At 45.9% G+C, this 26,647-nt stretch overlaps 1 protein-coding gene and 1 non-coding gene across 3 annotated transcripts in view; both read right to left on the bottom strand.

The window, feature by feature from the left end:
* Nucleotides 1–10,548: 10,548 nt before the first annotated feature.
* On the bottom strand, nucleotides 10,549–10,737 carry LOC119055057 (U2 spliceosomal RNA). The gene has a single exon (XR_005083616.2). It is a non-coding gene; the product is annotated as a U2 spliceosomal RNA (small nuclear RNA).
* Nucleotides 10,738–11,286: 549 nt separating this feature from the next.
* Nucleotides 11,287–26,647, bottom strand: part of XYLT1 (xylosyltransferase 1) — a 302,373-nt gene continuing 287,012 nt past the window's right edge. For both annotated transcript variants that reach the window (XM_037153120.2, XM_037153119.2), the window contains 2 exons: nucleotides 25,695–26,028; nucleotides 11,287–17,936 (listed from right to left, as the gene is read on the bottom strand). In XM_037153120.2, coding sequence (XP_037009015.2) covers nucleotides 17,614–17,936; nucleotides 25,695–26,028 — 657 coding nt within the window. In that variant the 3' untranslated portion in view covers nucleotides 11,287–17,613. The remainder of the gene's footprint in view (nucleotides 17,937–25,694; nucleotides 26,029–26,647) is intronic.

The raw sequence follows: 26,647 nt of genomic DNA on the forward strand, positions 1-26,647 counted from the left end.
TGCATTATCTTGTTGAACACCAAGAAGTTAATTTGTCATTGTTGCTTAATTTGTAATGGGGAAACTGAAACTTGGAGACACCTGAACAGCCTAAGGTCAGAGAGCAATTGGCAATTAGTACTCAAAGTTGGGCCTGATTTCAAAATGTATGGGCTTAACCAGTTTACAGGAAGAACTCCTTCACTAACTCTGGGTCCACAAGTGAGTCAGCCAACACCTTTGGCTTTCATGTTCTCACCCGCCAGATGGAAGATTCCATTCCTATTCAAATCTCAAGGCTAAATGAGAGGATGCTTGTGTGTGCACAAGCATCAGGTTAGAAGGGGTACCATGACTCATTCATTGAGCTCCAGCTCCACACAAGCCTGAGGGATCCTCCTATTACACGTCCTCCAATTTCTCTAGCCTCTGATTGTGATAAGACTGAAATCTGCATGCAAGGTGACCTTGAATGACTACCTGCTTTCCAATTCCCAGTGGAAGAGCTCCTTATACCTTAGCAGGCTAAGAAGCCAGAAGAGGTATTTCACTCTGGTTCCCAGTAATTTGTTCTGCTGTGTGAACTTCTGTGTCTGCTTGTCCAATTTCATGAAAATTGGATTAATGATTGTTAATTGGTGTCGACTCAGCTGGTTTAAAAAAGACAGTGTGAAATGGATGAGGAGCTTGCTGATATGAGGGTTAGATCCTGAGGTTGTTGGGAATTAGGTTTTTACATGAATGACAGTATCATAGGCAGAAACTACTCTTTAGGAAAGCCAATATCCCCCCTACAGACCTTTGAAAGAAGGAGGGATACTTCTTCCATTAGAACATTTGTTTCTGCCCTGACCATTGTGGCTCAGTTGGGTTGGCTGTCATCCTGCAGAAGGAAGAAGGGTCATTGGTTTGGTTCCTGGTCTGGGCACATGTCTGGGTTTCAGTCCAGGTCCTCTGTTGGGGACATGTGAGAGGCAGCCAGTCAAGGTTTCTCCCACACATTGATGTTTCTCTCCCTCCCTTCCCCTCTCTCTAGAAACAAATAAATATTTTTTAAAAAAGAGTATTTGCTTCCACTATTGGTAACCTTGAAGAATTGTTGAGATGTTTGTTTGTTCATTCATTCATTCATCGAACCTTTTTTAAAATATTTATTTATTTATCTTTAGAGGGGAAGGAGAGGGGGAGAGAAACATCAATGTATGGTTGTCTCTAGTGTGTCCCCTGCTGGGAAGTGGCCTGCAGGGAACTGGCTTGCAACCCAGGCATGTGCCCTGACTGGGAATTGAACCGTGATCCTCTGGTTCGCAGACCTGCACTCAATCCACTGAGCTATGCCAGCCAGGGCCACTCATTTGAACCTTTTTCAAGCATTTGCTAAGTGTCAGCCTTTCGTTTGGCCTCTAGAGAACCAGTGGTGAATAAAACAGACCAAGTTTTTTGTCTTCATGAAGCTTGTGTTCTTTCTGAGATCAAATAAATATAAGACATGATGCCAGCCAGCATTTCCATCTATTTTATATTTTTCATTCAATATGAAAAGAAGTCTGTTTAAAAACACCTTTATTGAGATATAACTCATATAATATAGAATTCACCCATTTAAAATGTACAGTAGAGTTCAGTGGTTTTTAGTATATTCACAGATATGTACAATCATCACCACAGTCATTTTTAGAACATTCTCATCTCCTCGAAAAGAAACTCCATACTCTAGCTATCATCATCTCATACTCCAACCCCAGCTCCAGCCCTAGGCAAGTACTAACCAACTTTCTGTCTCTGTATAGTCCATGTTTTTCTATTTTGGATAGCATGAAGGTTATCTTTTCAGAGTTGGGCACCATAGAAGGCAACTTTATTGTCCTCACCTCCCAAATGAGGCCCCTTCGACCATTTTCCTTGGAGCTTCTTCCAAGATCCAAATCTCCATTGTTCCCGTCTCAGGCCAGTGCCCTGAGACATAATTGCTCTTTTATGACCTCACGTTCCACCTCTAAACCTACCTGAGGTCACAGCTTCCAACCAGCCAGCAAATACTGAGTATAAATATGCATGTGTAGACATTGAAGAGACCACTCTGGTCACCTATGCAGTCACATATTCAAGCAGTAATGAGTATGTCATAACTAACTGTGCAAGTCCCAACTCAGTCCAAGTTGTCATATTTTGTCATTGGGATTGCTGCAGTAACCTGATCTCTGGCATCCTTATCTCCTATCTTGCCTCCTTCCAACCGGTTCTTCCAAAGGTACCAGGATAAATGTTACAAAGCATGATTGTGACCATATGCCTCTTGTACTGATGGAAACTCCACATAGTCCTCAGGATAGTTTCTCTTCATGGTCCATGAGGCCCTGCAGAGCCTAGTCCCTGCCAACCTGTTTAGTGTCATCTTTCATGATTCTGAGTCACTATCTGATCACTTGTAATTCCTGCAAAGTAGTAGGCACACTCTAGCAGGCCTTGCATATGCTCTGACCATCTTTGGAACACTTTCTCTTGCTTATACTGCCTGGGTAATTCCCTCTTACCCTTCAGGTCTTAGCTTAGAGATTACTTACTTTGGAAGGCCTCTCTGTTTCTTCAGGATGTAGTTAGGCACCTGAATTAGTTCTCTATTGCTGCTTAACAAATTACCTCCAAACTTAGCACTTTAAAATAGCACATACTTATTATCTCATGTTTTCTGTGGGTCAGGAATTCAGGAGTGACTCAGCGGGGCAGTTCTGGATCAGGGTACGTTGTGAGTTGCATTCATGCTGTGGGCTGGGGCTGCTGTCATCCGAAGGCTTGGCAGTGGCTGGAGGATCCACTTTATAGGTAGCTCACTCGCATGGCTGTTGGCAGGAGGTCTCAGTTCCGTACCCTGTGGGCTGCTTCATAGACTTTGTCTTTATAACTTGGCAGCTGTCTTCCCACAGAATGACTGGTCCAAAAGAAAGTAGTGAGGAAACTATACGTGGTTTTTATGTCTTCAGTGGATTGAATGTTTATGCATACCCCAAATTTATATGGTAAAATTCTAAATCCCAATGTGATGGTATTAAGATGTGGGGCCTTTGGAACGTGATTTGGTCATGCAGATGAACCTCTCACTAATGGGATTAATACCTTTATAATCCCAGAGAGCCCTCTCTCCCACTTTCTGCCGTGGGAGAACATAATGAAAGGATGACAGTTGGCAACTTGGGAGAGGGTCCTCATTAGAACCTGACTATGTTGGCACCCTGATCTTGGATGTTCAGTTTGCAGAACTCTGAGAAATAAATATCTGTTGCTTATAAAACACCCAGTCGTCTGTTTTAGCAGTCTAAACAGGCTAAGGCAATGTTCTAAGCTCTGAGGTCACATATTGTGGCTTCTATCCTAGTCTATTTGTTGTAAGTGATTCATCTCCAATTCGCACTTTAGGAGAGGTGTATTAAGCTCTACCTATTTAAAGAAGCGGTATCAAAGAATTTGTGGGCACAGTTTGACACTGCTGTGGTGTCCCTATCCATGCTCCATGTATTCTGCACTTGTCCCTAAATTAAAATAGCAGACGGTGGTCAGAGTCTGGCTCCTCCATGAGTTCCTTGAGGATGGAGACTGGTTTCCACTTACAATTATGTTCTTAGTTCTGTAGTTCCTTGCACAATGCTTGGTAACCACTTCTTTCTTATTGATTAAAATATTTTACTTATTTATTTTTTAGAGAGAGTGGAAGGGAGAGAAAAAGAGAGGGAGAGGAATAATAATGTGTGGTCGCCTCGCTCTCGTCCCCCTATGGGGGACCTGGCTCACAACCCACGCATGTGACCTGACTGCGAATCGAACTGGCGATCCTTTGGTTTGTGGGCCAGTGCTCGGTCCACTGAACCACACCATCCAGGGCTTGGTAGCCACTTCTTTGTTTGAATAAATCAATGACCTGTTCTGGACACATAACAGGTATAGAGCAGTGCCTCTCAAACTTTAATGTGCATGCATATCACTTGGGGGTTTTATTGAAATGAAGAGTCTAATTTAAAAGTTCTGGGGAGGAGCCTGAGATGCTGTTTTCCTAACAAACTCCAAAGTGATGCTGATGCTGTACTCCATGGGGCACACTTTGAATAGGGAGTGTCTAGAAGACATCACACTAGTCCCAAATAAGCTTAATAACCTAGCCGACACTTTAACAAGGCAGTGTCAGCTTAGCTGTGGGCTCTTGGTGCTGGGCTCCCTTTCCCTTCATTGGCCCAGTATGACTGAGGAGAAGTCAGTAAGGCAGTCAGGGGAGGGGCTATCGAATATAGGAAGCCTCCCAAGCTCATATGTTCTGGAATGTAGAGGTGGGAAAGGGTCACTCATGGTTGGGCCAAGAGGTTTTGAGTGAGAGTGAGAGGGAAGCTGGCATACCTGCCGGGAGTATGCAAAAGAAAGGTGGGGTTGGGTAGTAGCAGGTGATGGAGTCCTTACTTCCACTCTGGAGGACTCATGAGACCCAGTCTTTCTCATAAGGTCAAAGCATAACTTTGGCTGGAGGCAGGGGATAGACTAAATGATATATTTGTACTATTCTCCCCAGTTCTTGAAACATGTAATTTTGAGAGTCACATTTTCAGGAAAATTGCATTGATTCAGAACATTGAGAAGTTTTCTGTTATGAATGTTTTGAGATGTTTCTGCCTTGAATCTCACTCTTATTCTTCTAGCTCTAGTTTTAACAATGTGGGGCACTGTGGTCTCAAGCCAGGTAATCTCTTCTTACTGCATGAAGGGCTAGGGTGCAGTAATGATAATCCCCAACATTTGGGGAAAGGTTTCACATCCATTTAATCCAGTGGTTCTCAGCCTTGATTGCACATTGACTCCATCACCTGGGCACTTTAAAAATTACTGATGCCAGATGGGACTTGAACTGAAACATCAGCTCTTCTTATGTCTCAAGTCACTGGATGTTGGACTTGAGCTACACCATCTGCTCTCCTGGTTCTTAGGCCTTTGGACTTGGGCTGGAACTTATGTCATCAGCTCTCCCGGGTCTCCACCTGGCTGACCACAGCTCTTAGAACTTCTTAGCCTCCATAATCATGGGAGCCAATTCCATATAATGTCTTTCTTCTTCTTTCTCTCTTTTCCCATATACATACACACACATACATCCTATTGGTTCTATTACTCTGCAAAACCCTGACTTACATACTGACAGATGGAGCAACTAGGTTTCTGGAATAGGTCAGACTTTGAGTTAGGGTGAAGTTACACAGGGTTCTATATCCCGTACTCCCTAGGTGTTTTCTCCTCTCCTGTTTTCAGGCTTCGAAGCTAAGTTTGGGCCAATACCCATATTGGATGAATAAATCCTTGATGACAAGGTTAATGTCAGTGTTTGCTGATGCAGGCCATAAATAATCAAGGTTGGAAAATAAAAGTTGGCAGGAAGGACTGTAATTCATTGAACTCAGCACTAGATTGTTGGTGTTTTTAGTTTTGAGCAATTTTTGATCCTGGAGTTCATCCAAGTTCATCTTTGGACACATGAAACCTACTTGCCCACTATTCATCCCCAAGTAAATCACCAGTCGTTCATGATAGAATGAGACTGAGGTTGGAGTTATTTGAATGATTCCCATGCTGGTGAGGGAGAGCCCATGGTTTTCTAAAATCATAAAAATCACAATCTAGGGAACAAAGCCAAAGGATGCGGATTCCCTTTTATTCGGATTGTGTTAAATCAGAATAATCAGAGGGAGAAAGTATTTTGTAGCAATTGCTATCATAGCTGGCTCCAGAGCTCTCTTAGGTGAGAACTAAGTTTAGAACTTGGGAAAGAATGCACCTTTACAGTTTTCTTTAGGTGTGGAATATGTGGCCTGAGGGACTGGTCTGCAGATGCAGTGGGATGACAAGAGATACCAGGGCGTTTTGGGAGGAGTGGAAGAGAGCAGACAGAAGAGAGAAGATTAGGGCATGAAGAGAGGGAGAAGGAAACGTGTCTGGAGGCTGGAGACTGCGTAGGCAGCTGGTTGGTGAGAGATTCTGGAGCTTTTGCAGATGGAAGTATATACTATTAAATCCTAAATCATTTGAAATGCTCTCATGCAATCCCTTTCCTGAAAGCTTTGATAAAATCTTCTGTCCATAAAGCTTGGCAGTAGTAATTTTGGCAGTGATGGGTTGGGGTGCTTATTGAGGGGTGATATAGTGCACAAAGGAGAAATCTCTTCCCCCTGCAAATAGAGGAATAATCTGTAAAATGAACCAAGTCAGTGGAAGTAGGCCCCAGGGTTGTAGTTGAACTCGAGTCTGCCCAAGAATCTCTGGGGCAGTGCTATGCTTTTTGAGGTTTAAGTTTTGTGGGAACAAAATCTCACTTGGCTCTTTGAAGTCAAGGCAGTACCACTGTGTTTGTCATGAACTGAAGCTTAAGGAAGACATCAAGTCTCAAACCCAGAATTATTGTGGAGACCAGACTAAGTGGAACACTCCTGGAGAAATTATGGAAGTAGCAGCAATATGGTTTATTCATTCATTCATGAGACACTGGCACACCATTTTATGAGTCAAACTCTTTAATATTTTCTAAAACCATAGACATTGTCCCTGCCTTCAAGGAGCTTTCACCATTGATATGTGAAGGCAAGGGGAGCTGACATTTATTGAGTTCCTTGTATGTGCAGACAGTTGACTGTATATATTTCACATGCATTTTCTTTCTCAGATTTTCCTAACAGCTTTATAAGTCAGTAGTTATTGTTTCCAACATACACACAGGTAAGCTGAGGCCCAGATAAGTTAGGGAACTTCACTCAAACGTGTGCAGCTGATCGATAATGAAACCAGTGTTTATACATAGGATTATCTGACTCTAGACTTTGAGGAGGGCCCTTATTTTGGTCAAAAGCATTGAAAAATGGGTCATAAGGGGTTCAGCCTTGACAGTGTGGTTGGAAAATTATTTCCCATATTTATTTTGAGCCCCAGTCAACTTGCTGTGATGCCTATCCGCTTATCTGCTATGAGTGCTTTCTATTACTGGGTTAACCATTGTTTTCCCTGTCAAATCCACTTTTAGAAGCTTCATATACCAACTCAGCAAGGTATGACCACCTCATCATGGATGAGTTTGCTAGCTAAGGGTTCTGGTGCCTACTGAGGAGCCAGAGTAGTGAAAGGCGCAGAGGGAATACTGGAATCCCAGAATGATGCTACAGAAACATGGAGAGAGATATTGTTGTTCTTTGCAAGTACACAGGCTCTGCTTTTTGCTGCACATTAGAACCATCAACCATAATTAGCAAAGGGCAGCTACATGAGCCTTTTTAATGAGTCTTGTGCCCAGGGTACAAGGAGAAAAGGAGAAATCCATCATGTTGTCCCATAAGCATAAATATCACACAAATAATTAAGTGAGGGTGATATCCTATGCACTGTCCATATGATATTTATTTAAAATGATTTTCTCAAGACAGGCCCAGAACCCTTTTTCTTTGGGAGATAGCTAGGAGCTGGGCAGAGATGATTTGGGCACTTGATGAGCAAAAACGAATTGGACTGACATTTGAGAATCCACCTGAGCCTGGTGTTGGCTGTGGCAAGTGGACGGACATCTGTTGTTTTTGTCTGTTTAGCACCATCCTATCCCTTTGAGGAAATGTTCTTCCACCCTGATCATGTGATTGGGATTGGGCTGCCAATCACAATTTCTTACCCAACCCTCTGGCCACAAGGGTGGACATATGATCCAGACTTAACCAATAGCACCTCATTTGCCTGGTCCCAGTGATTAGTTCATGCCTGTGACTCAAGCGTGCTTGTTAGAACCATCTCCTTTGGCAATAAGGACAAAGCACATTAATGTTTCTGTGTTATGATTTTTTGAAGGACAAGAAACAGAGACTTGTGGGGCCTTCTTTCTCTGCCACGTGGCATCCACTGTCTGTAAGGGAGAGTAGCATCAAACCGGGACCAGCAGAAATGGAGAAAAAAGGAACAATGAGTATCAAGATGCCAGTTCCAGTTCTTGAGTCCCCTAGAACTGCCCTTGTTCTTGTCTCTGCAGTTTCATGATCCAATGGATTCCACTTTGGATTAAACTTCTTTGAGTTGGGTTACTATTAACAGACATGAACTTCAAAAATCATATTTTGAGAACATTTTCTTCTAAGAAGCTGGCAACTTACACGATTGGCATCAGTGGTAGGTTGGACCTTGGACTCTCTACCTATATGTCTGAACTTGAAGGGACCATAGTGGTCAATGAGCTTCCCCTTTTTCACTTGACAGTTGAGGAATCTGAAATTCATCATACGAAAGAGACTTGCTGTGATCACATAGCAAATCAGTGGCAGAACTGGGGCTGGACAGGGTCTTGGTCTCTTGATTCTTAGGCTAGTACTTCCCCTTAGGGTTGGGGCAGCATGCAGTTTCCTGGCAGGGTAAACAGACCAACTAAATATGAATGCACAGAACCAAGAGAATCCCAAACTTGACCTCAGGCCAGCCACACCTTCTTTTCCCCCTAACTCTACTATGTGTCTGTCCTCACTTTCTAAGATTAGGTAAGAAGTCAATTATTCTTTGTTTGGTCTCATTCTTTGAGACCTGACCTGGAACCCAAAATTGAGCATCTTGACAGCAAGGCCTAAAGTCAACCCTACCAAAAATCTAGCTGCTTCCACCAGAGGTATGGGTTTCAAAGCCTGGTCACTCATATATCCCATGGCCACCAAAGGGGTTGACTGGAGGTGGGGGAGAAACACTGCTAAGAGAATTTTCACCCCCCTTCAACTACAGCAGCCCACTCAATCTCCAATTTCAAAGTCTTTTATATATAGGAGTTTAATGTACAATTTTGTTTGAAAATGGGTTCTTCTTTAAAGAGAAAAAACACCTTAAAACCATTGTTCTTATAAGCCGAATCCAACTACTATTCTTTTAATGAAAGGTGATGTGTGACAGGTCATGTAAGCCAGCAGGAAAGGAGTTCCAAACAACCTTTTTATGAAAAAGGCCCAACATCATTATTTTTTATTTTTCTCAGTAATTTTATTTAGTTATTTTTCAAGTACAGTTTTTTGCCTATTTCTCTCATCCCAGCCCCCCACCCCGTGCTCCCCACCTCCCTCCCACTTCCACCCCCCCCCCCCCCCCCAGTTCTCATCCCTGTGTCCTTCATATTTGCTTCTCCAAATCCCTCCCTTTTCCCCCCTTAAATTCCCTTCCCTCTCCCCTCTGGTCACTGTCCCCTTGTTCTCTATTTCAGTGTCTTTGTTTTTATTCTGCTCGCTTGTTTGTTTTGTTGTTTAGCTTCCTGTTAAAGGTGAGATCATATGGTATTTGTCTTTCAACCCCTGGCCTATTTCACTCAGCATAATGCTTTCCAGTTCCATCCATGTTGTTGCAAAGGGTATTGAAGGGAAAAAAATCACTATTTATAATAACCCATGTTTTGCCAAATATTAATGATCCACTGTTGGTTATAAAAACAGAATCTTGGACAAATGACCCCATGCCCATATGGTAATTAAGAAATATTGTCCTAGTTGGTGTGTTTCAGTGGATTGAGTGCTGGCTTGTGAACCAAAGGGTCGCCAGTTCAGTTCCCAGTCAGGGCACATACCTTGGTTGCAGGCCGGGTCCCAAGTAGAGGGTGTGCAAGAGGTATCCACACTTTGATGTTTCTCTCTCTCCCTTCCCCTCTTTAAAAATAAATAAATAAAATTAAATAAATAAATATGCTTTCATTCACTTGTTTATTCATTAACTTCATTGAGTGCCCATGCCCTGGGCTCACTTTGTTAAGTGCCGAGAATACCATATGGAACAAGATGTATGATCCACAGAAATTTTAGAAATTAATCCTTTCTTTCAAGCAAAACTTCTTTTTTGATAAGTTGTCTTTGAGCAGAGGAGCACTGGGGGATTGATTGGCTCTAAGGTCAGATTGAAAAAGAGGTTTTGGCAAATGAATCTGGGTTCATCTTTCCAAATGTAGTCACTTGCCTTCTTTACCCTAGTTTGTTCTAGCTATAAATTTCCATCTGGGTCTCAGTGTCACTCTTTGTCTTTAAGGATTTATAAACACTGTTATGAGGCCAATCTAAGGTTTCAGAACCAGCCCCCAAATGATTTGAGAGGTCTCTTTGAGTGATAGGAAACCTTGGTTCTAGTTATGCTAATTATTTTGGTAGCTTTAGGCAAATCACTTCATCCAACTGAGTTTCTGACTTTTTACATATGGAATTAAGGGGCTGAAATGTGGACTTTCCCAGAAGAACATTGGAGTTTCCATTTCTGGATGAATTATTTAATATAAGGCTAGCTGCTATAACAGATAAATTCTCAGTTGCATACACAGTATGTGCTTATTTCTTTTCATGTCATAGTCAATAGGCATGACTGGCCAGATGGCCTTCCATGTTGCTATCTAGGGGCTGCTTCTTCCATACTGTGGCTCTTCCTCCTCTAAGTCAGGGTTCCAAGAAGAGTAGTTAGAATAAACCAACTAATGAGTGCCCCAAATCAAGATGATTAAAAACATTTGAGCTGGTTAATAGGGAAAGAGAAAGAGGAGGCTCTTACGAGTTTTCTTTTCTTTTCTTTTTGTGCACTGTTCCCAGGGATACTGCAATACCAGGTTGATGAGTGGAATGTATGGAGCAAGCTCGTATTCTACTTCTGTTTCAAAAATCTATTTACTGTATTGTCCTCAGGTAAAAGACATATGAGATATTAAACTTACAAGAATAGATACTACATTTGATCTTAGCCAAAAGGCCAAGAAATGATTCTCCTGGGGATTTTTATGGGCCAGGTGTAGAAGAGCATTCATCCATTCTACCCACATTCCAATGGCTAAAGTTGGTCACATGGCCACAACTAAGCACAAGGAAGTCTGGGAAATGTAGTCTAGCTGTGTGGTGAAGAGGAAAGGAAAACATTTGCTGCATAACCAGCCAGTTGGGTATAGAACACTGTTTGCCACTTTAGATAGCAGTCCCTCCTCACTAACTTTTTAACAAAAGGTTTAAAGCCATATACTTCTGCCTTAATAAGGGAGATCATTTACAGTAGCTAAGAGCTGACAGCAGGCTTGGTTAGGGAGTGTGTCTATACATCCAGGTTTCCCCAAGAGAGGCCCAGCTTATGCCTGTGGTCTCAGCATTCCTTTCAGTCAGTGTGCCCGTCATTCTCAAAAGTAACCCAGTTTGGATGATAAATTATACAGTCACCCTAATCCTTGAGGGTGGACAGTGCCGAGGAAGGAAGAGAATACAAGCGTGTGTGAAGATGTTGCTAAAAAGAAGCCACATAGCCACTGTTTCATAAAGACAGTATTTTTTTTAATTTTAAAATTCTGCATCTGAAAACACAGTATGACAGAAAGCATCTATGTACACCAGCAGTGTTTTTGGTATGGTACAGTATTTATTACATCCACTGTTTTCTGCAAAAAATTTTGCTTTGTCAGACAGAAACAAACTCCCCTAGACAAAAAAATACAGCTAAGGCACAATTTTGTTGTTGTTTTTCTGCTAAACAAAAAAACAGAAAAGGTGCAAAGATGGGTGGGTAGTGCCATCATTTCCGAGAATCACATTCTAATGCAAGAAAAAAGCATTTGGGTGATTGGAGCTTTGATTACTGGTCAATTTCAGATAGTTTAATATCTCTTAAAATATTCCTTTAAATAAATAGCAAAATATCTACATCTTTCAGTGTGTGCCATTTGAATTCTCTCTTTTTTAAAACTTTATTTACATATTCTCTCTTTTTAAAAAAATCAATACATTACAAAATATTTCTGTACAGTTTTATGCATATTATGATCTATAACAAAATAGTTATTTTTAAAAACTATATCACCACATGTCTTTGAAAAAAATTAAGAGGACGGTAATAACTTATTGTGAGGCTTCTAAAAAAAACCCAAATGCTACTGATAACATAATAATATTAAGAAAACAAGACAAAAAAACTACAAAGACAATTGCGCTCAATTCCAGTGAATTTCCTATGAAAACCCTGGGTTGTCTTTGGCCTCCATCAGCCCTGGAGCGATGGAAGGGAAAAGGGGGGGCTCTGAAAGTAGGGAGATCATGGTCCCTTGGAGAACATGACACATCTGCTGGGAATATTTAATGCTACTACTTTCCAGGCAGGAAGGACGAAGAGATAAATTGAGAAACTCTCCTGACTTACCCTTGACTGAAGTACGTAAGTCACCATGTGTTTGGGAAAGGGAGGGTTAGAAAACTGGAGTTAGCACTCTGCAGGCAATGAAGCCACCCCATAAACAGCAGCAATGTGCTCAGAGAGAGTGCTTCAGGAACTGGCTGAGGTCTAGATGAGCACCCAAGCCTTCTTTTTACCCATAGGAAACATTTAAGAATATTTTTCCTAAAGATGACATTTATTAGCAATTTCTAAGTATCTGCAGACTACAGATTGGCCGCCCCTTGCTTAAGAGGCTCTTTCTTCTTGGATGTTGGTGGAAATGGGAGGGAAAGGGCTGTCAGCTTTCCAAAAATAATTTTAAGGCCACATTTCAAAAAGGAGAACCTAAGGCTTGTGCGGGGAGGGGTGGGAGTGGGGAGAAGGTAAGTAAGTCAGAGGAAAGTGAGGAATGGGGAAGACGAATTAGGGATGGAGGTGGCAAGGGGCAGAACCTGCTTTCCTGTGGGGTCTGTGGGCAGAGGCAGTTGGAGAACTCCCAGCCAAGTGGATGGGGAAGGGAGGGCCACTATGTCCCTGTGTGGACTTGGCAAGGACAGAACCAAAGACAACATGAGGGGTGGACACAAGTGGTGCAAGAAAGCCCTCCTCAATCTTAAGAGGTAAAAAGAAATAATACTTGAGAGAGGGAGAGAGAGAGAGAGAGAGGGACAGACTGACAGACAACAGAGACACACAGAGAGAATTTGCATAGATTGTACATTCAGCTCAAGCAGATTTGGCCACCTTTATTCCCCCTCAAGGTAAACTTCTCAGCAGACACAGTGAGGTAGCGCCTGTGGTAGACCCATGGGCAAAATAAGGTAACTGAGGCAGAAGCTGAGAGGACATCCTATGAGTAAGCACAGCTCCAGCATCGTTTCTAAAGAAGCTTTCCAATATGTGGCAAGCTGGTTCCTAGAACCTGGGACTTGGAGAGAGCCGGGCTGTTCATACACACTACCCTCTCCTCCTGGACCCTGTCCTTGACCTCCCTGCCTGGGTGAGATGGAATTCCCGAAGATGTGACCTGGGAAGTGTGGACCTCCTTAGGTGTAAGGGATAACTGAGGTCTCCAAATTCTGCTCCTTTTTCCCTTTGGCACAAACTGTGTTGGGACAAGGAGAGCTGAACAAGCTAGTTCTCCTGGGTCGCCTTTCAGTGGGGCCGTCTCTTTAGGATGGAAATGACTAGAGAGAGATTCCTGTTCCCTTAAGACTTCAACATGAGCTATTATTTTTGCCCTTTCTTAATGTCGGCTTTTCTCTCCTCACTGGGGCAATGCCCTGCCTCTTTTTAAACCACCTCTCTGGAGTGAGCTTGCTGCCAGTGCACTGGCTGAACTGTGGGATTTCTCTTTGTCCATCCCCCTTTAAAAAAATTGCTGATACTGACACCCTGGCTGGTGTGGCTCAGTGGAATGAGTGCCAGCCTGTGAACTGAAAGGTCGCCGGTTCGATTCCCAGGCAGGGCACATGCCTCGGATGCAGGCCTGGTCCCCAGTTGGGGCTGTGAGAGAGGCAACTGATCAGTCTTTCTCTTGCACATCGCTGTTTCTCTCCCTTTCCTTCTCCCTCCCTTCCCCTCTCTCTAAAAATAAATAAAATCTTCTAAAAAACTGCTGACACTGAAAAATCCGATTTCCTATTAAAATCTGGATCACGGGTTTCCCTGATCAGACTGGGAGATTCTGCTGCGGGCACCTGCATTCTCACAGGCACCACCAGGCTGGGGCTGAGCAGCAGCTGCTCCTGCCGGACGGGTCATGTGTGTGCCGGCAGCCCACAGTCCCCACCACTCCCTACTGTGCTAACTGACAGCTTCACTCCTCGGTGTCAGTGTCCCGGACCCCACAGCCACTTGTGACCTCGACCACAGGGAGCCTCTTTGATCCGGCGGGGCCTTTGCCAACAGCTGTCTCTAGTATAACCCCGTTTAGATGCTGCCTGGGAGCTTGGGTCTTGAGTTACCCAATGAACCTGGTTGTGAAAGGGTCTTTGCTCACACCCCACACCCAGCAGCTACTGCTCTCCTCTAGTCTGCACTTTCTCCGCAAAGGGATCCAGGTTCCAGCCCGTGACCTCCTTGCACTTGGAAACTAGAGAACCAGAAGAAAGCACAGGCCACACAACACAAACATATGCCCAGAGCAGCTACAGTCTGCACCTTTTGTGGGCTTGTGCAGCCTTGCTCAGCTTCTCTAAACTCCACTTCCATTTTTAAAAGTTCAGCTAACACTGGGAAATGAAGTCAGAATGACTCCTGATCTGATCAGAAAGGCCTTTCTCCAAAGGGAGGAATGGGTGCGCGTGTCAGAACACGGGGGCCCTGGGAAGTGCTCACACTCTGCCTTCCAGACGTGGTGCTTCGTGCATGGCCTGGGAGGTGGGGCCTGGGAGGGCCCAGTGAGGAGGAAGTGCCTTCTGAATTCCCTGTCCACCCGGATGTCAATTGCACTGGCTGTGTGCCACAGACTATGGTATGCTTCCTTCCCCACCTCAAACTGACCCCAAGTCCCACCTTTCAGTTTGCCCTAAGTCCCAGGACCTGGCCACTGACTCTGCCCCCAGTCACTATGCTTCTGCGGACTGGAACAGGGTTTCCGAAGACCCGAGTCTCCTGTTTTTAAAACCCTCAGGCAACCATTGCTGAAGGCTACCAGACAATGGCCTCTAACATAAATCATTCTCAGGCAGATTTAAAAAATCAGTTAAACTATTTTCCCCTGGAAAAGATCACTTTTTCTCATAATATTCTAGGTTTTGTTTGCAATTCTGTCTCTCTCTCTTTTAACCAAATGTAACATCTGCAGTTATTCTCTGTCCAGAAACAAAGGACATTAAGGAACAGCTGGGTGACGGCTCAGTGTTCCAGAATTCTCTTCAGGGAGTGAAGATTAAAGCCCAGGACAGGGACAGGGTGGGAGTGTCCCCAGGGTAAGCCAGCTTCTCCACTTGTCCCAGGGTGGGGACAAAAGTCAGCCATGTCAGTGGGCGCAGGAAAGCCGTGTGGAAGCCAGCAGGCACACACTATGCACAGAGGTGCGTCAGGGCTGGGCCCTCAAAGCCACTGCAAATCACTCTGTGAAAACTGCGAGTCCTGGGGGCCTGGTGAGGAGGGTGAAAGGAGGTTCCCCAGGAAGCTCTGACAGGCATAGGGACAATGGCCAGAGGCAGAAGCTAGGGGCAGGAAGAGGGTGTGGCTCAGGCCTCCCAAAGCTTCTAAGTCCATCTGGAGATCACAGGGGCTTTCTGAGAACGCCACTCTGAGGTTCCTGAACCACTGTTGACAGTGGCCATCTCCTGGGCTCTCCTGGCCTGGTCTGACCGCCTACCCTCTTCCTAAAGTGGATTTGATTTTTCCTCCCAGGCTTGGAAGCGGCCTGTTTCCCTCTGTCACTTTGTCATGTTGCATGAAGCTTCATGGTTAGACTGGCTGAAGAAGGTCAGCAAGGGAGGAAGCAGGGACGGCCCAGGCTCTCCCTCTACAAATGGTGAGCCAGTCCTGCCCCTGTGCCTGGGGTGGGGTGGTGTGGGGATGGCTCAGGAATTCCAGCACCCCCAGAATTGGAGGCCTAGATGAGGCCAACACCTGTATGAGGAAAAGCGAGGCTCCAGCGTTCCCCAGGTTACCCCACGTCAGCCAGTGGATGCTGCTGGTTGAAGGGTTCTCTTCCTGGTGTCCAACACCCCTGCTGCCCTGAGGACATGGAGACTGTAGGGCAGACACACAGAAAGAAACAGAGAGAGAGAGGGACAGAGAGAGAGAGAGACACTCATGGGTAGAGAAGAGGAAGAGGGAGGGGAAGGGCTGGTGGGGGGCCTTTAGTGAATAAAGGCAGCTTCAGTTAGTAAGATAACATAATTGACAAGCTGCAAAAACAGCACCTACTAATTAGTCATTGACTAAAACATATAAATAATAAATACCTAAAGTGTCCTTTCTCTATATCCTCCATGGCCCATAGGACATCCTGCCTTGGTGGGGGGGGGATGGGGTGGTTTCGGGGGCAACAGCTGAAAGGTCATCAGAGGGAACTACAGTACCTTCAAACTCATGCAGGAGAGACACACCAAGGATTGGCTCCCCTGGGAACGACAGTTTGCAACCAGGGCTGGGACTCTGTCCATGGGAACCCTGTCCATTGGGGGGAGGGTGGGATCAGGGGAGGATGGGACCTTTGGGGGGCTCTCAGAGGAGCAGGGAGGGCCTCCAAGGGGCACATGGCAAGGAAACCCTCCAGGTTTCTGGTAACTTGGGCCATATGAATAATATGATTGTTTAGGTTTGAAACCACCAGATACTCAAGCTTCTCTCTTTTACACTGTATGTCAGATGGGTTTCTTGGCATCTCAGATAAAGAAGGGCATGAATTTAAAAGCCAAATCGGAAGTGCTTTTTCCTTGATGTGGCAAGTCTGGTCCACGCGATTTGGCTACTCCCAACAGCATCGAGTGTGCGGTTGGTTCACGAAGCTCTGGGCGCCTGACCTCAGAACGGAAAGGCTCAGGCAGGTGATGGATACTGCTGCGCTGTCTGGCCCAAACAATCTCTATATGAGTTTCATGGCCATTGACCCCTGTGTTCCCACTGTCAAGGATCAACAAGGTCATGGTCTTGGTCTCCTGGCTCATGAGCGGCTGGAGACTCAAAGTTCTTCATCATCCCATTTTTCCTTGAGGGAGGGTGGCCTGGAACCCAGGACACTGGCAGTCACAGTTCGGTGGACCTCAGTGATGTCACACCAAAAGGCTTTCTTGCTCATCTAGTTGCTAAGAACAGCTCCAGGGTGGGAAGCTTCAAGCCACCCACCCTCCCTAGAGAGGGGCTCATGAGCATGACTTTCTGTGGCCTGTCATTTCAGGGCTGGCACGAGGGTGTCTTGGACCAGAGGGGTGGAATGATGAGCCGAAGGGTGGGGCTGTGGATCAAACCCACCGTCTGGGCAGTGCTTTTCAAACTGGGTTTTGCAGAGCCCTTAGGTTCTGAAGAGGTACCTCAGGAGATGCCCTTGGCAAAGGGGCTGCCCAGTGGGCTGAGCTTTGGGAAAGAACCTCCCTCTCCCCAGCTTCAACCAGAGCAGCCTGGATTTCATCTGAGCCTCAATTCTACCCACAGCTGCTCTCAGTAAACAGAGTTCTGCTGCTCAAAGTAAAAGTTTGAGAATTACTTGTCTGGGGGGTTGGGTCTTTGGAGGGGGAAGACAAGGACCCTGTAGGACTTGAGGATCAGCCAGAAGAGGTAAGACCACACCCCCAGGAGCCAGCTTGCCAAATGCAGGTTATCAGCAGATCCTGCTTTGGCCTCAGAACCTCCCTTCTCCATTATTGTATGGCTAGGAGAGCCCCTCCCACAAAAGGTACCCCCTGGGTGGGAGGCCACGGTCCAGGCCCCACCAGCCCTCTGGCTGTGTTCCCTTTGACATCCGCTGGGACCCACGCATGCCTGGTGCTACCTGAGCCGGCCATCAGGTTTGACCGCCCCCAGCTCTGACTTAGGGTCAGGGCTGAAGGAACTCCAGGCCGTCTGGCTGCAGGTCTGCATGACCGGGCAGGCAGTGGGGCCTGTGGCACAGATGTCCATGGCGGTCCACATCCCGCCAACCAGTGAGTCCAGCCAGTGCTCCAGTGCAGTACCGGTGGAGGCTGCGTTCTTCTGAGCCTGCTCCACCTGGGCAGGGCTGATGGGCAGGCTGAGGACGGGGTTCAGACTCTGGAAGCTCTGCTCCATGTAGGCGCTGCGGTGTGGCCCGTTGTGCAGCTTTAGTGCCTCCTCTGAAAGCAAAGGGAACCATGACATTATTAGGAGAGCCACAAACCCGGCACCTACTGTGTGCCCAGCACCATGCTGGGCACTGGTGCAGTACCACTTAATTCACAGGACAATCGCATCAGGAAGTTATTTTTGCAGTCCCGTTGTACAGGTGAAGAAACTGAGCCCACAACAGTTGGGAGCCTATGTTAGAGCACAGCAAAGTTCATTTACTCATTCAGCACATATTTAGACAGCACCTCCTACAGTCCAGGCATTCGCTCGTTCATCTGATAAAGATTTATTAAGTGCCACAGTCTATTATATGGGGTGCAAAGAACCAGACAGTCAAGGAGACTGCAATCCAGTAGGTTATCCTGATGACGACAAATGAATAAACAAGTAAACAAATAAGGTTGTTTCCATTAGTGATAGGTGTCATGAAAGGAATAAATGGGCTACTGAGTCAGAGCAGGGGGTTGGCTCAGTATGGCCCTCGGGCCATATCTGGCCCCCAATCTGTTGTTGTAAATAAAGTTTTTTTAAATTTTTTTATTTTTTTATTGATTATGCTGTTACAGTTGTTCTATTCCCCCTTTATTCCCCTCCACCCTACCCCCCCATCCCCACCATCACCCCCCCTTTAGTTTATGACCATGTGTCTCAAGTCCTTTAGATTCTATATTTCCCATGCTATTCTTGCCCCCCCATCTATTTTCTATCTACTGTCTATGATACTTATTTTCTGTACCTTCTCCCCCCTTCTCCTCCTCCCACTCCCCGTTGCTAACCCTCCTCGAGATCTTCATTTCTATGTTTCCACTCCTGATCTAGCTGTCCTTTTAGTTTGCTTTCGTTTTAGGTGTGGTTGTTAATAACTGTGAGTTTGTTGTCCTTTCACTGTTCATGTTTCTTTAACTTCTTTTTCTTAGAGAAGTCCCTTTAACATTTCATATAATAAGGGCTTGGTGATGATGAACTCCTTGAATTTGATCTTATCTGAGAAGCACCTTATCTGCCCTTCCATTCTAAATGAAAGTTTTGCTGGATAGAGCAATCTTGGTTGTAGGTCTTTAGATTTCATGACTTGGAATACCTCTTTCCAGCCCCTTCTTGCCTGTAAGGTCTCTTTTGAGAAATCCAGCTGACAGTCTGATGGGGACTCCTTTGTAGGTGACTGTCCCCTTAGCTCTTGCTGCTTCTGGGATTCTCTCCTTCATTTTAATCTTGGCTAATGTAATTACGATGTGCCTTGGTGTGTTCCTTCTTGGGTCCAACTTCTTTGGTACTCTCTGAGCTTCCTGGATTTCCTGGAAGTCTATTGCTTTTCCCAGATTGGGGAAATTCTCCTTTATTATTTGTTCAAATAAGTTTTCCACTGGTGGCTGTTCCTTTCCCCCTTCTGGTACTCCTATAATTCGGATGTTGGAGCGTTTAAAGATGTCCTGGAGGTTCCTAAGACTCTCCTCATTTCTTTGAATTCTTGCTTCTTGACTCTTTTCTGTTTGGCCATTATTTGCTTTCTTCTGGTCCACTCCATTGATTTGAGTCCCAGTTTCCTTTTCATTGCTATTGGTGTCCTGTGCAATTCCATTCATTTCAATTAGTTTCGCCTTCATATATTTGTCTAATTTGTCGGATCCTCAGTTCTGTGAGGATCCTGATCACCAATGTTTTAAACTGTGTGTCTGTGAGTTTTGCTATTGCTTCATCACTTAGATTTATTGGCTCTGGGGCTCTGAGATCCTCCTGCACCATTCTTGGTCTGTTCGGGCCCTTTAAGTATGAGAAGCGGCGCCTTGGATTCCCAGGTCGCTGGGTTGTGACGCTGTATGTGGGGGCGTGGCCAGAGCAGGGAAATGGCGACCCCCTCTGCCGCTTCTCACAGCTGGGTGCGGAGGAGCAGTGCCTTAGGTGGTTCCCCTGGGCCGGGCCACTCAGAGTCGCTGGGTTATGACGCTGTATGTGGAGGTGGGGGTCACAGCAGGGAAATGGCGGCGCCCTCCACTGCTGCTTGCCGTGGGGACCTGCCGGCCTGGTCCAACCGCCCACTCCCTCGCCTGTCCACCCTTGCACAAATGCGCGACCTCAGTCAACACGCAGCCCCGGGCCCGGCTGTCTCCCCCTCTCACTAGGTCTGACCCTGCGCCTGGATTCCGCGGGCCTGAGTGTGTCTGGCCGAGTCCTCCTGTGCAACCCTGCTCCGCCAGCCGCTGGTTTCGCCCCTTACCGGTCAGGCTGAAGAATTTGTTGTTAACGGACTTCCGAAAAGTTCAATTTTCCGTGTTCTGGCTGTGTTTTCTGTTGCTAATATTTAGTTTTCTCTAATCTTGGTTGTGTGAGAAGGCACGGCACATCCACCTATGCCTCCATCTTGGCGGAAGTCTTTGTAAATAAAGTTTTATTGGAGCCTGGTTATGCCCATTTGGGTAGATACTGTCCCTGGTTGCTTCTGTGCTATAACATCAGAACTGAGTAGTTGAGGCAGAGATTGTAAGTGGCCCGCAAACCCGAATATGTTAACCATTTAGCCCTTTATAGTAAAAGCCTTCCAATCTATGGGATAGAGAGTGATATGGGTATTTATTTAATTTAATTTAGTATTATTTTTTGCTTTTATGGATTCCAGACAGAGGGGAAAGAGAGGGAGAGAAACATCAATGTGAGAGGGAAATATTGATTGGTTGTCTCTTGCATGCTCTCCAACCGGGGATGAACCCACAGCGGGGCATGTGCTCTGAGCAGGAACAGAACCTGCTACCCTTCGGTCTGAGGGATGATGCCCAATCAACTGAGCCGCACTGGCCAGGGCAAGGGTGTTTATTTTAGATGAGGTGAGCAAGGGAGACCCTGCTGAGGAGGTGACATATGTGCTGAGAGCTGATTACTGTGAAGGAAGAAAGAAGCCACATACAGATCCTGGGGAAGAGGATTCTGGACAGAGGCAACAGTGACCACAAAGCCTCATTAAGCATCTTTTGCAAAATCACATAGGTAATGAGTTAGAAGCTGGGGTTTGAAGTAGGTCTGCTGATCTCAAAGCCTGGTGAGAAGCCCTGCTCTTGGCTGCTGAGTGCCCACCATGAACTCTGCATAAGCCACGATTTCTGCTTTGGTCCCAGACATGGTGCATGAACAGCCCATAGGGAAGTGTCCTGGAAAGCAGGATGACTGGACCAGATAGGGTGGGGTGGGAGGTCCCACTGGCTCTCACAGCTCTGCCTCGTTGAGCATCTATGCCTCAGGCAGAGCACAGGGACCTCAGTCAGATCGTCTGGGTTTCAGTCGCCACTGAGTATCCCACATATTAGGTGTGTGACTTCTGACTTCAATGCCCAGTGCCTCAGTTTCCTTATCAATAAAATGGGTGGGGTACTATTACCTTCTTCATAGCTTCATGATGAGGAAATGTGCTGACTCACACACAGTACTTAAAATGGTGCCCAGTATATACTAAGCACTTGGAAAGATTTAGCTAGAATGACTATTGTTGGTATTAGGACACAATAAACACACACACTCAATGTACACAACTATCAGGCTGGTGGCGTTATACCCATTTTACAGACAGGGAAACAGGAATACTGTATTAGAGACAGATCTGGGGTTATATCTAAGACAGGCTGACTACTCCAAAGCCAATGTTTGTCCTCATGATAATCTGCTGCAGGCTCATCCACCATCTGGAAGCTAAAGCGATACTTTTGTTTTTGATTTTTTTTCATCTGGGAGCCAGTCTTTCAAAGACTTGGTTTACCCATCTGTAAAAAGGAGATACTCATACTCATCCTTACATGAAGTGGACCCACTGGGCTGGCAAGAGACTCAGATTGAAGTTCATGTGCTTTGTCAACAGGAAAGGAACATATAAACAAGAGGCACTATGACTACTTCCAGGACTTAACTATGAGTAAGCAGAAAGTGTAGCCATTTGGGCCAAAGGAAAGAAGCCAGCCATTTCTATTTTGAAGAAGTTCTTACTCATTGCTTATTTTATTGTCAAACACAACAATATGTATAATTAAAACACCAGCTAATGATTCTGGTGAGAATTAGAAGAAACCTCCTTATGAGACAAAGTGATGTTCAAAAGACAACACTTCCTGCTTGCTTGACAGTGCCTGTCACCCTCGGCGGCAACCAGGACAGCCTGAAGAGTCAGCAGATTATTTTTCTAATATGTGTGGCTGGGAGTGAGGAAGGAGGAGGAAGAAAGACCATATATATATATATGTCTGCTCTTCTAAACACAATGGGAAAACAAGTATAATTAAAAATATGCCTTGACTCACACAGACAAGAAAGTCACTCCTGTTTCCAATGCTTCAGGATGCTGAGGGGCTGGGCGCTGTGCTTTGGAGGGCAGCAAGTGGGAGAACGGAGACCAGCAGGCACCAGCATGTACCTTGTCTTGCTGTGATTCAGCAGAGCTTCTCCCTTTCAAGTTAGGTCAGTCCCTGTCTCTATCAGTCTGGGCCTAGCCCACTGCTCCCTAAAACTGGCAGACAGGGTGGGCAGCTCCTGTATCATTTTCCAGAGCACAGTCTGTTGTCTTTGGTGCAGGTCTCATTTCTCTACTTGAGCCTCTCAGTGCCTCCATCTTGCAGATGGGAAGTGGGGAGACACCCAAACCAACAAAGCACAGGGCACGCAGAGTGAAGAGAGCAGACACGGCCCTGGCCAGGGGGCTCGGCTGATTGGAGGCTTGTCCCATACACCAAAAGGTTTCGGGTTTGATCCCTGGTTGGGGCACACATGGGGGGCAACAAACTGACGTTTTCCTCTCATATTGATGTTTTCCTCTCTCTTCCTCTCTCTCTAAAATTAATAAACACATTCTTAGGGTGAGGATTTAAAAAAGGAGAGAGCGCAGCTAACAAACATCTGAACAGCAAAGACTGTGGTTGGTGCAACAAACCCTTGTGAAAAGTGAGGTTAACGTGGGGTGTGCTCGTACAGCATCAGCCTGCCGTGCTCGCCTCTGTAATTAAATTTCCCTCAATTCCACCTCATCAGATTTCTTGAGATTACTAGGGACGCATCAATAGCAAATTACTCTTGATGAATCATTTTACAAATTGCATGGCTCCCACCTTCATGTTCCCTGCCATTGGAGCATCGTTACCAGATACAATTACCAGCAGCAGAGGGAGGTGAGGGGGTGCCCCCAGCAGGGTAAGATGACCTCTGGCTCATGCTGGGCACGGATGGGAAAAGCCTTACCCTCCTCAGAAACTCCAGAAAAAAACTGGAAACCTCAGAACCCAATGAAGGGCCCCAGGCTGTTTAACTGGGCTGGGGGTGGATTCAGGACCACTCCTTTGTTCTGTCCAGCAGGTACATCCGACACAGAGGAGGCTGCCCTTTCCAGCACTCTCCTCCACATCTGACTGTGGGAAGCCTGAGGGGTGTCAAGGACACGAGCCAGATCAAGGGACACTTGAGGGCCCTAAGTGCCTGGGCACTGGCCCAGACAGTTCTGGAGGAGCTGTCTTTTGCCTGTTTCAGAGAGACGTGGAGGAGCAGTCTTTCATCTCCAGAAAACACGAAGTCTCTATCTGTCTGCATGCTCAGCACAGAAACTTAGCAGAAGTCGACAGTTCACTTCAACAGGCCCTTTGTTTGGAACTCCAGGCACCCCCTCCCCATATCTGTGTCCCCCTCTCCTTGTACCACTGGCTAAACGGCACAGCTCAGAGCTCTTAGCTAACAGAGGCTGTCATCGTTTCCGGCTTCTGGGTTTGCAGAAATCCTGTTTCTAGGAATCTATCTTATGGATGTATCTGCACGGGCATGTATAGCTTTAGGTGCAAGAATCTTCTTTGCAGTGTTATCTATGACAACAAGGGCAGAAGCTATGTGTCTACTGATGGGGACAGACAGATTGGGGCTCCTTAATCCAAGGGAATGGTCTGCAGCTGGTGGCTTTAGCTATGCTGATTTGGAAAGTGGACAAAGCAAGTTTTACTATAAAATGTATCGTTCTGTCTTTACAAAACGACAATGTTGTGTGTTTAGGTGTATATGCTTTAAAAGCACTGAGAAACCTCTAGAAGGATGCACACCAAGCTCTTGGCCATGGTTACTCCTGGAGGTAGGACTGAATGGGCAGGAAGACGTTGCCAGTGACAAAAGGAGAGGAGGAAACAGAAAAATAAAAGTAGCCCTTTTGGATGAAAGAACAAAAAGGCAGGCATGGCAGAGGTCGGATATCCCTCTCTCTGCCCTCCGCTCAGTGGAAGTCACCATCCTGAACTGTATTCATAATTCCCTTAATATCCTCTCCGTTTTCTGCAGACACATGAGTCCTGAACGAATATACTGTTGGCTTGTTCTGGTTTTAAACACCTGAACCATCATTATGATTCCTTCCACAGTGGTTTCGAGATCCATTCAATGTCCGCTCCTCAGTGTTCACTGCTGTGTAGAACTCCACTGTCTGCCCAGGCCACATACTGCTTTTCCACTCAAGCGGCAGACATGTGGATCCTTTCCAGTTTAGTGGTGTTACGAACATCTCTGCTCCATTTCCACCCAGGTCTCTACTGCACATCCCTAGGGGTGGAATTTCTGTGGGGTGGGGTGCGTGTGTGTTGAGTTTCCCGAGGAGATGCTAAACCACTTCCTAAGCTCATTTCATCATGTTAGCCTCCCAGCAGGCGGAATGGACGGTTACTAACCTCCAGCCTTCCTGCCACGATGAGACGCATGCTGTCCAACCTTCCGATGCCCCCCAACAGGAGGGGGGTGGAGCGGGGTCTCTTTTTGCTTTTAATTTATATTTCTCTCATTATTCATAAGGCTGAGCACATTTTTATATGTGTGTGGGCCATTTGTGCTCTTTTTTTCACAACAGATTAATAATCATTTTTCTATAAAAGGCCAGATAGCCAATAATTTTGGCTTTGTGGGTTGTGTAGCTTCTGTCACAACCACTCCACGATGCCGTTGTAGCCCCAAAGCAGACAGAGTCACTGCGTAAGCGAGTGGGCGTGACTGTGTCCCAATAAAACCTTATTTTCAAAAATAAGAAGTGGACCAGACTTGGCCTGTGCCTTATACCTTGTCCTGATTTATGTAATCTCTTTGTATATTCTGAATATGAGCACTTTTTTATGTGCTCAGTACATATTTTCCACTAGGATGTTGGCATGTCTTTTCACCTCCTGCAGCGATTTTCAACATTTTTCACGTCATGGCACACATAAACAATTCTGTGGCACACCCCCAAAAAATTTTTTTTACTGATCTGACAAAAAATAGGTATAATTTTGATTCATTCACAGCAGATGGCTGTTGTGTTGGCTGCTGTCATTTTTTTTACTTGAGAATGTTAGAGAAAAGAGGTCAGTGCCCCTGACGAAGTAGTCAGGTATTGCAGGTTGTAAAAGCCTTGTGGCACACCGCTTGAAAATCGTTGATCTTGTGCATCATGTTTTTGACAAACAGAATTTCCTCTTTTAATTCTTATTTTTTAAACAGTGAACAAGATTTGCTAAAACTCAATATCTGCCTCAGTTTATTTTCCATCTTGTCTTCAATACGATCAGGGGCCTTCTGGGAGCCCAGTGGGAGAGCATCTAATAAAAAAGTATCTGATTTATGGACAGATGACATCACCTCAGTATGTAGGTGGAAAAGCACATATTGAGAGCAGAGCGCATTGTTCTCAAAAGTGGCCCCCTCTCCCCACTCTGGGCAGCCCTGCCTGCTCAGGCCAAGAGCCCATGAGGCCTCTGGGATGGAACAGCTCCCCCACTTGAGACACTGGGAATACTCACCCGGCTTGATGGGCTGCCTGTTGGAGAAGGTCAGAGGTGCGATGAGGAATTTGGTCTCTGCAACTGGCACCCAGTGGTGGAGAATTTTCACTGTCCACACCCCAGGCCTCAGAGGCAAGTTCAAAGGGGGCTTGTAGTGGGTAAACTCAGCAGTGGACTCAATCAGGATGTCATAGGTGGCTGCGATTATGTTGACGGGATCCACCCAGACGACGGTCACAGTGACGTTGGGGCCCTTCCCCCACTTCTGCATGCCCACTGGCTCATCCATGGGCCCCAGGAGACCCCCAAAGTTTCGGAAGAGCCGCTCCTTGGCGTCCCAGTCAGTGCCGACCTGAAACAAAGAGGGAGTCCTGAAGTCACTGAGCCTGCCCACGGGTGCTGGGTTCTGGAAAGTCCTAGGGTCCTACTTACTGGGTTTCATGTACTCATTTTGCAGATGAAGATATGGCGAAACTGAGGCTCCACTTATGCGCTCAAGGTCAAACAGGCAGTGAGCAGAAGATTTGGGATTTGGACCCAGGTTGGGAGATTTCAAGGCCTCTTGTGCCCGGTACATGATATATGTGCTTTGGGAAAAAATGTGCACTGAATGAATGACTGCTTGCAGGCCATTCCAAGGAATCATACCCCCTGCCATTCAACAGGTACAGCTGGTTTCCGCTCTGCTCTTTGCTTTCCCAGATTGTGTGCCTCCATTTAGTGTGACTGTTCTGAGTAAGACTGGAGCTCAGGTTTTGGAACTGCTATGTCATAAACCAGAAAAAGAGTGAGTCCCTCAGCATCACCTGTCATTGGCAGGAGTTCACATGGGCTTTCTGAGGAAGAGACAGCTCTGGCTTCCATAGAGCTCTCTGAGCCGCACCTGAGGGATGGGAGATGGTTGTACAATCTGTCCCTCCTGTCAGCCGGTGAATTCATGGCTTTGACCCTCCACGAATCCACTCTTGCTT

This window comes from Artibeus jamaicensis, unplaced genomic scaffold, assembly GCF_021234435.1.
Source record: "Artibeus jamaicensis isolate MK-2021 breed Jamaican fruit bat unplaced genomic scaffold, CSHL_Jam_final contig_729, whole genome shotgun sequence".
NCBI lineage: Eukaryota > Metazoa > Chordata > Mammalia > Chiroptera > Phyllostomidae > Artibeus > Artibeus jamaicensis.